Raw genomic sequence first — 17,481 nt, forward strand, 5'->3', positions numbered from 1 at the left:
ATACACTTCCCCAGCTACAATGTAATTGTCTTAAATATTTTCTTTTCCTAAATCTAGAATCACACCAAAGTGTGTTACGATTTTTGCTTCCACAGACCTGGAGGCCCTCCAAAGAGAAGGGGTTAGAGCTGTTTCTTGAAGGCTGGATCTCAGGCATGAAAACCTGAGCATTTTCTCCAAATGGCATGGACTGAGGAGAATGTCTGGACTGAGGACATTCAGATGGAGGAAGCCTCAATAATAATTGAAATAAAATTTTTACTTCACTGTGCAGCTTTGTGGTCAGATTAATCGATAATTTTATTTAGAAAAAAAATGTGACTTCTATTGTACCTTACAGGGATTGCAAATTCATATTCAGAATTAAGTTCATAATGCTAACACTACTTTTAAAAATATGTGTTAAATACTATACAGATTTTATGTAATTTGAATGATTTCATAGAACTTTTGGTTGGCTCCTGTAGCGTCTGTATAGCTTATAATGCCGTCCACCCATCCCCAACTATGTCCCTGTCCCCACAGAAGGCTTACTAGTCATTTTCTATACTGTGATATTTACCACCCTCTCAGACAGTGGTTCTCAACCTTAGGAACTTAAAAATACTGAATCACCCGAGGAACTTAAAACTACTGATGTCTTAGCACCAACCCACAGAGATTCAAACTTAATTAGACAAAGTATTTCTAAAATTCCCTAGGTGCATCTAATGTACTGCCAAGATACCTTACTTGCATGTGCTCTGACTTGAGGCAATCAAAATTCTCAGGGAATCTGACTTAGGATAAGAGAAAGAAAAGGGTTGGCTCACTTCGGTGGGTTAGGTCTTATGCTCCTGAATAACAGGAGGAGTCAAGAAGTGAACAAGAGAAACAAAATATGTCCACAATGAGAGGAAGAAGAAAACAGTCACTAGGAGAAGCACAGGGGTGAGAGTAGTAGAGGAACCCTGCAGGAATCAATTTTTGTTACTCCAACCAAAGGAGTCCTGATTCGATGGTTCAGTTCAAAACCTCCTGCTCATTAACCTATAAATACAAATGATGCTGCCACTACAAATGTCACTCATTGCCCAATGGACTCATTTGGCATTTAAACATTTATGCTCTGTGTTTGAATCAATGCAGGCCATTTTACCCAAGGTATATAGATGCTAGGTCATAAAAATTGGATATTATAACTAATACTCAAAAGTCCCAACATAGTAGGAATTTATTGTTGATAATAACTTATTTTGTGATTAAACAGGCTACTTACCTTAAAAATAAAGTTGGCGAGCATTGGTAAGACAAGTAATCTGGTTGAAATAAATGAAACATAACATGAAAAGAATACCTGGTATCATATTTTACCTAGAGGAAAATGCATCCATCCCTTTTCTCAATCCCTACACAAAATGTTGTTTGACTCACAAAACATGAGTTATTCTCTAGATGAATGTGTAAGTCGGGTCACTGTCACCACTTCAAGGGAAGGTGTCTAAGTCGGAACCCTCTTAATACCTGTTCCATGTCCACAACACATTAGAAGAGGCTCAATGAATCTTTTCTTGCTGAAAGTAAAATTTCCTATTCTAAAAAAATTACAAGCTCCTCTGGGACAACAGCTGAGTTTTTCACTTCAGTCATTACATCTAGCACAGTGCTTTGTGCAGAATAGAGACTTTATTAGTGAATCTGTTTAAATGAATAGATGAGGATCAGTTCAGCTTTTATATACTACTTGTACATATTGAAGATAAATTTTAGCACCAAGCCTACACATGAGGAGAAGTGATAGTTTTTACAATGCCATTTACAATAACGTTTGAATTCGATTAACATCTCTACTTCCCATATTGTAAAAATGCAATCCACACACCTTTTATTTGTAATTTACTCTCTTCTAGTAATAGTTGTTGTTCATATTGTAAATTTGCTAGTCCCAATGAGAACACATGGGAAAAACCTTAAATCATTACCCAATTCCACTGACATCCAAAGACTGTTTGATGCTCTAGTACAAGTCTTACTGGCACAAACATATGAAGACAGAAGACAAAAATGTGTTTGTTATGGTCACATAAACATTTTAAGCTTTTATTAGGGAAAAATCATGTTTTGTTAATTCAGTGAAATGATTTCTTTTGACAGAAAAAAGTCCATTTTCCATTCTCTTGGGAATGTTTAGAATATTAACAGAGATAGTAACCCAATATTTCTTCAAATGCAGCATTTTGGATTGATGAAAATGTGTATATATTATTAAACGATATTGGAACTTCAAAGTTTTTAAAGACATTTTTTTCCAATGATAGAGATCGAAAGCAAAACACTAAGTTAGAGTTACAAATCTACACTCTCATAGATATGGGAATAATATATTTTGTTCCATCAACATGTCTACTTTACATTATTCAGCACAAAGCTTTGTGAAATAAGAATCATGGGAATATAAGAATATAAAGGAAAAGGGTACAAATAACAGCTTCATAAACTGAGAAATGTACATAAATAAATCATGTATATGTGGGCAGTTTGCTTAGCTGGCAAGAAACAAAATATGGAAAATCTGCTTGTTAAACAATAACTACAGAGTGTGCTTTTATGATGTTTTTCACCACAGTAATTCATATTAGAGATAGAAGCAGTTGCATGTTAAATAAAATCATTGAGCATTGTTCCCCTCGCATTGCAAAGAGCTGACTTATGTTGTTTTTAGATGCCTCCCATTAGAAAGTAAATATTCCTTCAATGCTATGCATTTCACAAAATTTAATAAAGACGAACTGTAAATAAAGTCACAGGGAGATTTCAGACAGTTTTATTAGGAGATTGTTGAAAAGAAAAAAGAAAATTAAATACAATAACAGTAAACGTGGTTCTCACATTGAAACCAGGCTCAAAGAACTAGGCTACCATAGAAAAATTTCCAATTCTTGCATTATGATGTAAAAACAGATTTTTGTACAGATTTTGTACAACAAAATTCGTAATAACCTTTTATCATTTTTAGAAAACTTTAAATATATAGATAAAAATAGACAATTTTCATAGGTCCTACATGAAGATGAGTATGTTCTGTTCCAAGGGCTTGCATAGAGCGCAAATGTGGTTATAATATAGAACAACTAGACATTAATATTTTTAGGATTACAAAAGCATGGAAACCATAAAATGGGCACAATTTTACTTGTTTATACGAAAAAAAAAACCCAAAACAAACAAATTTCAAACCAACCTGTATAACTAAAAAAGGAAAAAAAAAAACTTAAGTTACAGACTTAAAATAACATTTCGTGAATTGTAATATTTACAACATGTTAGTAAGATTTTCTCTTAACATATAGCTGTAGCTTCTTTCTTTAATCCTTGCTAAAATTCCTTTTATATCAAACCAAACACTAAAGCATTCTCAAAGGTCTTGAAAGTATGCATTTTAAAACTATTTAACCTACTTAACAGGTGACTCTATGCAAGGAGCAGAGCAATGGCTGATTCTACTACTTAGGTTCAGTTGTAGGCTTTTTAAAAAATCTTTTAAAAAATGTATGATTCAAAAGCTTGCCACAAGTCCCTCCAATTTTAAGTGTTGTAATCCTTTAAAGACTGCATCCAGGGAAAAGCAAGAAATACAGACAACAAGGAATAGAATCTCCTGTGCTCAAACAACAAAAGATGGTTATGGAAGAACTATGCATAGGAAACCAAGTTTCTACAAAGCATTTACTAACAGTATTTTAAATAAAAACATTGCTCCCTTTCAAGCAAGCTAAAATAGGAACTGTATACATAACTTTATTATTGTATTAAAAAATGGACTCAGCTGGTTAATAGTGAACTACACAAAAGAAATATGTTCCAGTATTGCAAGGAAGACCTAAAAACTATAGAAGCTTAGTGCCAGAGTATCTACGGTGTTAATTTTTCTTAACCGAATAATTAATACCGAATTGGAACTATCCTTAAACATTTTTAAGCTAGCTTTCTTGGACATTTAGGATTTTGCTATTTATGGTAATAAATAATGTTATGATCATAAAATCTTAAGATGACAGCAAAATCATAAAATGTACAGTGACTGTACTGATTCATAATATCAGTCTTTAAAGGTGGAACTCCAGATTAGTAAAAACAAAGAGAAGGTAACTTCAGTGGGTAATAAGCACTGTTTGCAGCTTTACTTCCAGTTATCTGCACAAAAGTGAAAACACATACTGTAACTTTCAAAAAGACAGTGAAAATAACACATAGGCACCCTTCCCTCTGACCAGGGGGGGAAGCACAACACATTTTAACTTTATCACTCAGCGCTACATGGTATTGGACTGATACATCAAGGGTTTGTTAGGTTTTGTTTTTCAGCAACATTAACATAATATGACATTAACATATAAAAATATTTCTGGTGTTTTGATTTACTGTTCAGCCACAATCCATTCTCAATAGTGCAGTTTGGGGCACTAACTAGGGTTCAATATACAAATAAAAGTGGCTGACACAGAGTTCTGATGTCACCAGATGCTTAAGATCTCATTCATTAATACTGTGACTCCAGACAAATATTTACATGCCTGCATGCGTTAAAACCAGAAAGATGTCTTTCTGACTAACAGGGTGACAAAACATATTTTCTAAAATTCTCATTTTCCTAAACTCTAGTATACTACTGCATACATAATACCTTCCTTGTATGTTTTATGTTTATATACTGTACATGTGACCAACAGTTTCAATAAGAAGCATCATTATTATTTTAAATTCTATATACCACTAACAGTTCGGAATGAAAACATGTTACATTTATTTTTTTTTTTAAGAAAAAAGACCTTCAGTGAAACCTTTTGGCTTCTATTCAATGCTTCTTTTCAGATATGCAAAATGTTATTTCACTGGGTTGTTGTCAGCATCCATTTGTTGGTCTTTTGGAATATGTGAAAAAAATCTTCAGGAGAAAACCCACAATTAGTTTAAAATCAAATGTAATAGAATATTACTCTTTGATTTATTGATTTTTTTTGTGTTTTTTGTGTTTTTTTGTTTTTTTTTGTTTTGTTTTGTTTTTTGTTTTTTTTTTTTAGGAATCCTCTATGCCCCCTACAAGTTCATTTCCAAGTGTTCTTGCTGGTTTCTGGAGGACATAATTCTGTAAGTCTGGGTGACCACTGCTACAAGAGTCTCTTGATGTGCTCAGATACAGAATTTTCAGAGGAAGAAAATGGTTCATTCCATTAAAAAAAACAAAGCTAGGTCTTATTCAGACCTGTCTTTAACTCAGTATACAAGTGTCCAGCAGCAAAGTTGCAGTTATTAACTGTAAGAAGTTGATACTTGTACATTTACAAACATTCTCAGGTCTCTGGTATGAACCACAGGTGAAAATCAATGGAGGAAACTTTGTAGAATACTTAAACTTTTAAAGAACATTAATACACAAAATTGAGGAAGTTCCCGTAAAAGGACTTTATTTTTTCTGAACTTTCAAATGACGAATGTCTGCAAAGTTCTTTACTATAACATGGAATTTCTTCAACAGGAAAGATTCAGTACATGACAGTAGTTTTCAAATACAGTCTTCCATCTAAAAGTGAACAATAAAAAATAATTAATTACATGACATTTGGGAGACAAATGTGAATATAATAACTAAGTAGGCTGCTATAAAATTTGTGTATCTTATTCTATCTTCATTTGTTTAGGAAGTAACATTTTTTCACATATTCTCAATGTTAATTTCGAAGTTACATGGAGTTTATGTGATCAAAAAGAATACAGAGTTTCTCATAAATATATATTTGCTATTTTGATATCAGTTCCAGAGCACTCAGAAAATAAATAAGAGAGTGTGTGTGTGTGTGTGTGTGTGTGTGTGTGTGTGTGTTACTGATATGCAAAGCTAGTTGATTTCTGTTGAATGACAATTACTTCCTCCAAGCTTGCAGAAACAAAGCCTCTCTGAATGCACTCAGGTGTATCTCCATCAAGAAAAACTAAGCTCCCATCACACTCCTTAGCAGTGTTGTTAAATATACCATGTAATGTAACAATTGTGCACATTTGTTGCTATTTATATGAAAGCCACCTAGGTTATTTCATCACTATCAATGAGCTATATAGTCTTTCCTCCTAGAAATGAAATTAACCAAATAATTAAATGGTAAGATGGAAATATATTACTCAACTTTTACCAACTGAGAAACTCACAGTCATGTGAAAAAGAAAAGCAAGTCAAATATTGGACACATTCAATAAACACATTTGAATGAAGCAAAATAAGAAACGGGAAATTAAAAATCCAGAGAAAAAAAAAACAAAATGTAAACTCATTTCTCAACTGTAACACCCTCTAAACTGCCAACATTGTGGTGTGGACTAACTTTGGATATATAGTGAAACCTTGGATTGCGAGTAACCTGTTCTGCAAGTGTTCTACATGACCAGCAAACATTTCTAATAAATTTTAACTTGATAAATGAGTGATGTCTTACAATACCAGTAGTATGTGACACTGAACGTCACATGATCACAAATGAGGCAAAGGTTCTTGAAATTCGCTTTGATATACGAGTGCTTTGGATTACAAGTATGTTTCTGAAAGGAATAACGCTCACAAACCAAAGTTTTACTGTATTTATAGAAAATATATCTAAATTCCAAGTTTTAAGACCTACAGTAGAAGGTAATCTGAAAAGAAAATTTTCCAAGCATTTTTAAAAATGCATATTGCCATGTAAATGTTTGCAAAATGACTGATAACTCCAAAAGCTGAAATATAAAGAAACAGAAATCACCTACACTAAATCCAGCAAATAGAAATATATAGTCCAAATATTTGCAGGTCTTCATCTTTAACACTAAGCTAATTGCATTCTCTCACATGACCTGTAGTAGATATAGTAATCAGTAAGGAACTTAAAACCAATGTTAAATAGTTTTTTACTTAGAAATATTGGTGTGCCCAAATTTCTACAGTCCTACTATGTTTTATTTTAGCCTAAATTGTCAGTTGTACCTCTCAGATGTCACAGACTCTGTTTTGTTCATTGATATATCCCAATAACCTGGCACATATTCAATAAACATGTGTTGAATGAATGAATGAATCAGAGACAGGTTTTGTGAGATTTACACAAAATAGATATTGAAATAAATAAATCACATAAATATAAATACATATTTAACTTATTATACTGTTATCATTTAAAATCCACCATTTGCCTGGCTCAGTCAGTTAAGCGTCTGACTTCGGCTCAGGTCATGCATGATCTTGCGGTCCGTGAGTTCCAGCCCCGCGTCGGGCTCTGTGCTGACAGCTCAGAGCCCGGAGCCTGTTTCGGATTCTGTGTCTCCCTCTCTCTCTGACCCTCCCCCGTTCAAGCTCTGTCTCTCTCTGTCTCAAAAATAAATAAACGTTAAAAAAATGTTTAAAAAAATAAATAAAATAAAATCCACCATTTGACTTCAGCCACATGCAAAAGAATGTCCGTGAGATTACTCTCATACTGGCTATTTTTTTTGTTATTTATCTATTATTTACTTATTTATTTAGAGTAAGAGAGAGAGAGCACGTGTGCGCGCTCACACCCAAGCAAGCCAGAGAGGGGCAGAGAGAGAGGGAAAGTGAATCCCAAGCAGGTCCCATGCTGTCAGCACTGAGTCCAAAGTGGGGTTCAATCCCACAAACCATGAGATCATGACCTGAACCAAAATCAAGAGTTGACACATAAAATGACTGAGTCACCCAGGTACCGCCCCCCACACCCCATACTTGCTAATTTCTAATAAGGTGTATCAAGTATTGGTTGCCTCTGTAAAATCAATCCAGTTAAACTTTAATAATAATATTTACTTGGAAGTCTCTAAATAATCAATCAATAATCATGTATCAGCAAACTTTAATATATGAAACATATAATAATGACAATGACTGTCTGTTCCCCATAAGTAGCATACACATTTGGATATATGATATAATCTGAGATTCACCAATGCAAATATATTATTAATCCAACTGAACACTATTTTTGAACAATGACTTAAAGGCATACAAAACTATGCTAGATAATCATCCTAGATATGCTGTCTAAAAACATTTTACCTCCTGGCCTGTAATGATAATCTTTCATTAATACTAAATATTACTATAACTCAGAAGTAGCTATTACACTATTACAGCAAATATAGAAATTTCCTAAATCAAATATTAATCAAATACCAATATCAAAACCATAACATTTTGATGAACATTTCTTTCTTTCTAAGTAAGGATATGACAGTACTATATTAACAGATTATAAAATATTTATTTTTTTTGCATGGAACATGGTGTGATTTCTTCTGTTTGCTTGGCTTGATTACAGCCACCTCTGAGACAAAACTAATTTTCTCACTTACATCATACATAAATATACCATCTATATACACATTATATATATATATGTAACTTTCTAGTTTCAGTTTAGCAGGAGTTCCTAATAATTACTTTGTAAATAATCCGAATAAACTTGGTATTATAAAATAAGCTAAAATTTCAGCCTTTCATATATTTAGTACAATGTGGCTAACAATTGGACACTTTTATTTTTTTTTAAGTTTTTTTTATTTACTATTGAGAAACAGAGAGAGACAGAGCATGAGCAGGGGAGGGGCAGAGAGAGGAGGAGACACAGAATCCGAAGCAGGCTCCAGGCTCTGAGCTGTTAGCACAGAGCCTGATGCAGGGCTCGAAGTCACAAACTGTGAGATCATGACCTGAGTCGAAGTCAGACACTTAACTGACTGAGCCACCCAGGCGCCCCACAATTGGACCTTTTTAAAGATAACTTTGATCCTAATGATTTTTTACTACATAAAGCAACATACATTTTATAAAAATCTAGCAATAGAGGATTCAAAAGCAACCTAAAAAGCAGAGTGAGTACTAATATTTTTACCAAAGTTTCTAATTCTTAGCCTTTAATTACTTTATCCCTACTTTCTCCTTTTAGCTATCTCATCATTTCTGCTATGTAGTCAATTATGTTGAGAGTATTGTTCCCATTCTTACTTTAAGGAAACACAAAACAAAACAAACAAAAAAACACAATGTTTCCTAGCATTCCAGCATTAGATATTTGGACGAGAGACATTCTCAACTTCCTCCAAATTCAAATATCTAGTATTTTCCTCTCTAATCTTATCTGTTACCATTCTCCCCTCACTCCGTGACCGTGACTCTCCTGTGCATTCTATGACACACCAAGCTCTGTGCTGTGTTGGAGTATTTAGTCCTGTTCTTCCTTTCAGAAACCTAGAAGATAAGTACTTCCTCCTTCCCTGATTCCCTTCCTGCTCTCCTCTATGGAACTTCTCTAAACAGAGAGCTCCTATGTATTCTCCAGTACAAACATCCTAGGAATTAAATCCATAATACTTGTCTCACTTTGAAGTTGCATTTGGGAGCCTACTACATGGTGAGATCCACACAAGCAGCAGCCCATCAGTATTACTCCCATCGGTATTAGAATGATAGTGTTCAGCATGATGCTTGCCTTAAAAGTTTAAAGCAATCCCACATGTTAAACTTTTGGAGAAATGAATCAATATATCAACATAACAAAAATAATTATCTTTGGCATGCTAGAAATTTATTTCTTATTTTTTTATCTTTTTAAAGTAGATTCCATGCCCCATGCGGGGCTTGAATGTATGACTCCAGGATCAAGAGGTGTACGCTTTATCAACTGAGTCAGCCAAGTGCCCCCAGTATAAAAATTTCAAAGTCTATCTGAAACCAAATTTTATTTATTTTTATTTTTTGAAACTTTCTTTTTAATTTTATTTATTTATTTTGAGAGAGAGAAAGCACGGACACAAGATGAGGAGGGGAAAAGAGACAGAGAGAGAGAGAGAGAGAGAGAGAGAGAGAGAGAGAATCCCAAGCAGGCTCCATGCCGTCAGCACAGAGCCTGATGCAGGGCTTGATCCAAAGGACTGTGAGATCATAACCTGAGCTGAGATCAAGAGTTGGGCACTTAACTGACTGAGCCACCCAGGTGCCCCAGAAATGAATTTTAAAATTAAACTATATTCATTTAAAAGTATAAAAGAAATAATTATTTTGTAAGCATCTTTACCATAGATCATATACGAAATACATTTATAAAAATTATATGCATTATATTTATGTGCTCAGTATCTGATCTACTATAATTCCATTTTTAATAAATGACTCCTTGAATTTTTGACTAATGTTCCTAACAGATGGACAAATGCATCAAGCATTAAAGATGCCAGCTATAAAACAGACCCCACCTGCTACAGTTAAGGCCGTTTCATGATTAAATAATACGTAGGCCTCAGAGATTATCTGCCTTAGAATTAACTGGAAGCAGATAGACACCAGGCAAAGACAGACCCTGAAGAGTAACTCACTCTCCTTTTGACTGCAAAGCTTAACTTTCAAATCAGTTCTACTTTGTGATTTTGTCACATTTATTGAAACATACTTACAGATAATTCAAAGTCTGTAAGGAAAAAAAAAGTTTTAACTAATTTTATATTGTTCCAGAGAAGTTAAACTGGTCTGCAATCCACAGCAAACAGCCCCATGTGTTATGTACCCAGAGAGCTAACAACAGGCCTCTGAATTATGGGACCACAGGTCGATCTCAGGCTTTTGATAACAAACCACCTGAGTGAAAGTAGAATGGTAAGGGTGCTAGGAAAGATATATGGGCCCATAATTCAAACTGACTATGTTTTTATGTTATATAATAATGGTTTCAATACTTCCCTTCCTTGAGTCTTGAAACAGCACACAAAGCCATGGGGCCATAGAGAAGGCCCTACAAAAACGAGCTACCGAATGAAGGTCATTATGATTGCTGGAGTACTTCCACAGCTAAGACTTTGTTATGAAGAGGTGTGTGGTTTGATCTGCAAACTCAGAGGTCTAATTTATATATTTTGTTTTAAGGGCTGCCCTTTGTGCATTCTACTCACCTTCTAACTAGACAATCTCACACCTATCCACCCTTTCTCATATTGTATTTATCTATTTCTACACGTGGTGACCACAGAAAGATAGTTTTCTGTTTCTTCCTGATGCCAGGTTTACCAAACAATTATTCCTTGATATCTCGAATGGATGAGAGCTTTTCTTTAAGATCACCTAAATTAGCAATAAAGGAAATGATGATTATTATTAGCATAGTTAATATTTTCTGAGCACTTGTGTTCAAGTCACTTACAGATTTTAACTCTAATAAACTTCCCAACAACTGAACATAATAGGTCTTTTCAGTGCCTTTTAAAAGTAGGCTACTAAGCTTGAAAAACTTAAGTCTCTTGCACATTTTCACAGAGCTTGCAAGTAGTGATTTCATATTTGTGTGAATCCAAATTTTACATCCATTCCACTATGTTGCTTCCCTTTAATAAGCAATTGGACCCTCACTGGAGGAAATACAATATCTCTGACTTGTAGAGGTAAGAGATTGAATCTCAGTACCATCAGCCTTCCTGCCTTGTGGATCTATTCCTCGTTGTATTCCCCAAGACAAGGTCTTTCTTTTGGTGTGCAGAATTTCAACTGAATAAATTGAAACAAGAACTAGAATTCTGATGGTTTGATTTAAAAAAAAAAATCCTCCTTTAACACTATGATTATTTGCTTTTGTATGGGAGTTTGATATGACAGAAAAATCATCAAGCTACACTTTGTGCATGGGAGTACTTAATTAAAAAGTCTGTTCTAATTAAGAGCATTGGGGAGTAGGGAGTGAATGAAACGATTTAAATTACAAATTCCTAATAGTTCCAAAGTTCATTGTGATTTGATGCTTACAGCTATAATTTGGTGTGTAAGAAATTATCTACATCACAGAATAGTTTACTGCAGGTGTAAAGTTTTGTATGATATTTATCGTTACAACGAAGATTTAGCTCTATAGATAATGAGTTAAATTTTTAAAAATTCCTCGTAAAAATGGATCTCAGGTTTTAATAGTAAAGTTGAAGCCATCAGATCAGATCATTAAGCAGATAGTATATACCATTAAATGTATTATTTGCTGTGGTTGAGGAAGAAATAGGGAATCTGTCACAAAATTTCCAATTTTGGTTTGTTTTGTGTTCATGTATTAATTTTACTGTTTTGATATAATGCTTTTGCAGGTATTATTATATGTAGTTATTGGAAATATCTAATACATATAGACAGACATAGAATTTCGCTTTATTTCTACATATATTCTAAAACTAGAGTATCGAATAGCTTGATCATTTATTTTTAAAACTAACAAAACTTGTTCAATATCAACGACATTATATAATAAGATTTTATACTAGAAGATAGCATACAAGTTGGAACAATTTCAAATTGCTTAGTTGGGTGACACCAGAAATCCAATTCTTTCATTGTATGAAAAAGGGAGTCTGCTAGTGAAAGGTATTGTATAACGTGCAAATAGATATATATTCTAGTTTTGAATAGAACTCCCTTGCAAATATCCACAAGGATCTCTTACATGTTTTTTTGCACAAAGGGCTTAATAAATTACATTTCCTGTTAGGAAGTAGCTTTATTAAAAATGGCATCTATTTTTTTCAAAACTTATATCCAGATACCTGTAATCTAACAAAATTTGCTGCTTTCACAAAACAGTTGTATGTACACATATCTCACTACTCCAGAGCTGAGGAAAATATTAACATGACAGAGGCAAACATATAAGATCATGTATCCAGAAACTTTAATATTTACTTAAAGACTATTAGGTTAATATTAGCCCTGAGCCTCTCTCAACATCATGTCTTAATCATACAAAGTAAGAGAAACCAAAACAAGTGATGAAAACAAATGTTAATGATTCATGTGATATTTGATAAGACAACGAGAGGAAGTCAAAATAAAAGCAAACAAACAGGAACAGATGGGAAGGATCTTTGTCAAGTCATAACCCCTCTTCTAAAACCCCCAAAGGAAGAAGCTAATTAAAGAAAATATTGTTTCTTGCTTTTTTTTATAACTTTATATTTAGAGTAAGAACATTCTGCGACTGCTAAAGCAAAGAAGCAGAGACACAAAGTCTACATTTACATGAGAAATATTTTAAGAGAGATTGATGTTCAGCAGAGGCCCTTTTATGAGAGGATTCTGAGTAAATATCATTTCTTCTCATGAAATGCAGTTAACTAACGGTCCAAGAAATTTCCAGAAGTTATATTGAAGGTTGTGTTCAAATATAATTAAAGAGTAAAAACTGAAAAATTTACAACAGATTTTGAATTTTATGTAACTCGGGGTTATGGCTGCGTAACGTGAGGCCCAAGGAGTTGGGTCAAAGTGAGAAAGAACTGGACCCCAGATCCTTTTGGAATGCTTTCTGCATAAGTACCTAGTGCTATTCTAGAGAGTGGGCATGGGCTGTGTATACAAGAGCACTGCAACAAGTGTATTCTGTCTATACAAGCCAAATATACTAGTACAAGCTGTAGGTAATATGCTACCTAAACAAACAATATGGCCCAGCTCATTAGAAATCAGAGCAGATAATATCATGTTTATTACTAGGCTAGTATGAAGTAAAGCTCTTGATTGTAGTTAATAGTGATGACAAGGGGCGCCTGTGTGGCTCAGTTGGTTAAGCTTCTGGATTCGGCTCAGGTCATGATCTCAGAGTTCCTGAGTTCCAGCCCCACACTGGGCTCTCTGCTCTCAGCGTGGAGCCCATTTTGGAACCTCTTCCTCCCTTTCTCTATGCCCCTTCTCTTTCTCTCTCCCCCTCTCTCAAAAATAAACAAACATTTTAAAAAATGACAAAAAAAGTACAATCAAAAACTGCTTTTATATATTTCTCAGTTTCCTTCAAAGAAGAAAGTAAATGACAGACTGCAGTCTAGTTTAAAACATGTTCTTAGAAGATCATCTAAAGCTATAATATATAGATTGAAAGGTAACTAAGCTTTAGTCAAAGATAATAAAAGGGAAACTCTGTCCATTCCTTGTGAAGGAATTTTGTATCAGACTTTAGGTAAGCACAAGAATCAAGGAGGGACCCAAACTTTGGCAATTCAACAACTTGAAGCAGGTGGAACTGGACTGTAGGTTTCGTGTGGCTAGAAAGGATCATCATTGGGCAAGCTGGTCTACTCACAACATCCTTTCTAAATAGGATGCTAAATAGACAAACCAGTAATGAAAGCTGGGCTGAAAATATGCAGGGAAGGCATCTGAAGATCTACAGATAACTATGGTTAATCTCCGCTGGCTTGAAGTTATTTAGTCAACTCCAGCCCTAGGCAAAATACTTTCCCAAATGGCTAGATCAGCTTAAAATATTTCATTTCCTCTGAGAAGTGACATTCTTGCTGTCTGTATCTTAAAGAATAGGCTCTGCCTGAATTTTAGGCTCAGTGATGATGTTGATGCTCTCTGTGGACAAAGAAGAATTTGTTATCAGAGATTAAGATAATGCTGCTTTACTGGATGCTAAAGGTCTTTTATTCTGCAACTCAAGAATCTTCCCCAGTGGGGTAGAAATCTGGACCCTGTGGTTCCATTAACTGATATCTATGTAGGAGCTCAATGTTCTTAAAACCATACCTCCATGACCACAACCAAACAAAATTGATTAAAAAATCATCATCATCAATTGTCTGCTGCTTATCTATGCAACAGGGAACAGGCCATTCTGTACTTAATGTTAAGAAATCATCCCTCTGACAAAATGTTTTAACCATGAATAATCAGCCTATACTCATGGAGAGGGTTTGGATCCCATATATTGTATTACTAGAACCTAAGTGTTGTTACAACTGTGAGTCATAGGATTCAAACTTGTCCCCTCAAGTTGCTTTTACTATGCCAACACTTAAAAAGCTTCGCTATCCTAAGGGCACTCGGGTGGCTCAAATAGTTATGTGTCAGACCCCTGATTTTGGCTCAGGTCAAGATCGTAGAGTTCGTGAGTTCAAGCCTCATGGTCCCTGGGTTCAAGCCTTATGTCGGCCTCTGTGCTGACAGTGTGGGGACTGCTTGGGATTCTCTCTCTCCCTCCCTCTCACTCTTGCACCCTTTCTCTTTCTTTCAAAATAAATAAATAAACTTTTTCTAAAAAAATTTTTTAAAAAGCTTCACTATCCTAGAGAAATTGATTAAACTCTGGCTATAATATCCTTAATAACAGATAACATACCATATGATGTTGTGTATTTCTAGTAACTTGAACATTGCCTGGAATCTGGAGAGAACTATCAGATTAAGATCACAAAATGAGGGGAAGATCATATGCCCCTGAATGCATACCTTGAGAAAAATACAGTCTCATGTGGGTGGTATATTGGCTTAGAATATATAAGCTGAGCCTACTCATGAGGAACTATCAGATGAAAATGATAAACATTCTATTAAGACTGTATTCTTCCAAATGTCAATTTTATAAATTTTTTAAAGTCCAAGGAAGAGCTCAAGATCAAGGAGACTAAAGAGGAAATAACAACTAAATAGAATATGCGATACTAATTTGGATTCAGTAATGCTGTAAAAATGCTATAAAGGACATGATTGGGTCAAAGCACAAAATTAGAATTTCAACATCAGATCAAATAAGAGTAATGTGTCAATGAAGTATTCACTGAGATGATAATTATACTGTGTTTATGTATAAGAGAACACCCTTATTTTTAGTAAATACTTCTTATGTTTGGGTAAATATAGCAGGTAAAGGGCCACGATGTTTACAACTTATTCTCAAATCCTTCAGAAAATACTATACAAATAGAAATAATTATAAAGCACATGAGACAAAGTATTAACAATAGATGAATCTTGGTAAAGGACATATGAGAGTTTTAATAGTTTTTTTAAAATTTTTTGAAAGTATGGTTTCCTTTCAAATACAACTTAAATAAATAAAATAGTTTGTCTAAATCATACAAAGTTTTAATACTTCACCGGTACCAGCTATTTGTTAATAACTCATTGAGGATATACACTCTCCACTATCCACATATACTATTTCACTGATTATGTAGAGAGTATTCTCATAGTAAATATTTTCTGCTTAACAACTAGGCTTTTGAGAAATCCTATTCAAGTATTAGATAGTAAGATGACACTTAGTGATTTTGTTAATAGAGTTCCCCCAAACACCAGATTCAGTTTCATGAAACCTACTGGACTGAGGGTGTGGACATAAGCTGGATTCTGGTCTATTGGTCCATTATGTTTTAACTGTAAATTTACAATTGTGAAGTTTATGAAGTCTGCTTAACTGTATTACCTGTTAGTGAGGATTATGCATGCTAATGTGCATTTGTTGGTATAAGGAAAGTACTGTTCTGATTAGCTGTGTTTGAAACACAGTTTATTTTTTTAAAGTTTATGAAAAACAAAATAAAAGGAGAACACAAACATCTTTAAAGTTTTGTTTCTGTAAATAAAGAAAAATTATATTGCTGGTAGGTCTACTTTGGTAAAGTATTTGTGTGTGTGTGTGTGTGTGTGTGTGTGTGTGTGTGTGTGTGTTCTAATTAAGCCTTCATTAGTAAGAAGTGGGAAACCATCACAGTGGTTAATGTACCAGCAAGTGAGAATGGGGTGCTTTGTACTTAGGTTACCTTGTCCTGATTTGGAAGGTGAGACCTCCCAACTTCAGCAAAGTAAAGCACAGTAAAAATCTCTCATTACTTTCTCCATTCTTCTATTCATTTCTGGAATAAAGACTAAGACACAGGTATGTAAGGAAATAATCATTTGAGGGCATATCTGAACCTGAAGGATGAGTGGATAAATTATCTACTATGCTTAATTAAAACAGAAAGTAGGAAAAAAAGTGATTTTATTTGATAAAATAAGATACTGCAGGAAAGGGAAATGGGTCTTTTAAACCAATCATTTGTATCCTTCAGAATTGCAAGACACAGTCAAAACCCTCAGTGAATAAATTGTTTTCAGAATAAACTTACGTGTTATCTCTGGGGGAAAGAAAGGTGACAGAAGAACAGTGCTTGCAGACCCCAGTGATTTTAAGTTTGGAGGGAAAAATCATCTTTCTTTTAGAAGTTTAACAGTTACTATTTTTTCCCATTTTCTCTAGCATGACTAAATAAGCTGTTTTAATAAAGTTATATTTGTTTAGGGAAGCACCTGTAAGTGAATTAAGCTCTAAATCTCTAGAGCTTTATTTAACACATTTATACAATCTGAACCAAAATATGGGTCTGGTGCTAAACTTGACAAATGACAACCTTACATGACAAAGTCTCAAATTTTTTAAATAAATATGAGAGCTATTTTAATGAAAGAAATGACACTTTTGTGGAGAACAGCTTTTCTTTATATCTTATCTAATACAATTATCAACTGTTATTTAGACAGTAGGTGGGTATGAACAGTAACATGTTATACAAGAATTATTAAATAATGTAAACCTTAAAGGCACTAAATTTCAAAATTAACCCTCAAAAGATCAACCCAGTGAAGTGTAAAATTATATTAAAGAAACAGACTAACAGACA

The 17,481-nt window shown here is 34.1% G+C and overlaps 1 protein-coding gene across 1 annotated transcript in view; it reads right to left on the bottom strand.

The window, feature by feature from the left end:
• Positions 1–2,787: 2,787 nt before the first annotated feature.
• DACH1 (dachshund family transcription factor 1) overlaps positions 2,788–17,481 on the bottom strand; it is a 432,347-nt gene continuing 417,653 nt past the window's right edge. Inside the window, exon 11 of the mRNA XM_047080563.1 lies at positions 2,788–5,560. Coding sequence (XP_046936519.1) covers positions 5,523–5,560 — 38 coding nt within the window. The 3' untranslated portion in view covers positions 2,788–5,522. The remainder of the gene's footprint in view (positions 5,561–17,481) is intronic.

The sequence above is a fragment of the Lynx rufus genome, unplaced genomic scaffold (genome assembly GCF_022079265.1).
Source record: "Lynx rufus isolate CCGP_SWC_20201006 ecotype Redwood Valley unplaced genomic scaffold, mLynRuf1.p SCAF_1, whole genome shotgun sequence".
NCBI lineage: Eukaryota > Metazoa > Chordata > Mammalia > Carnivora > Felidae > Lynx > Lynx rufus.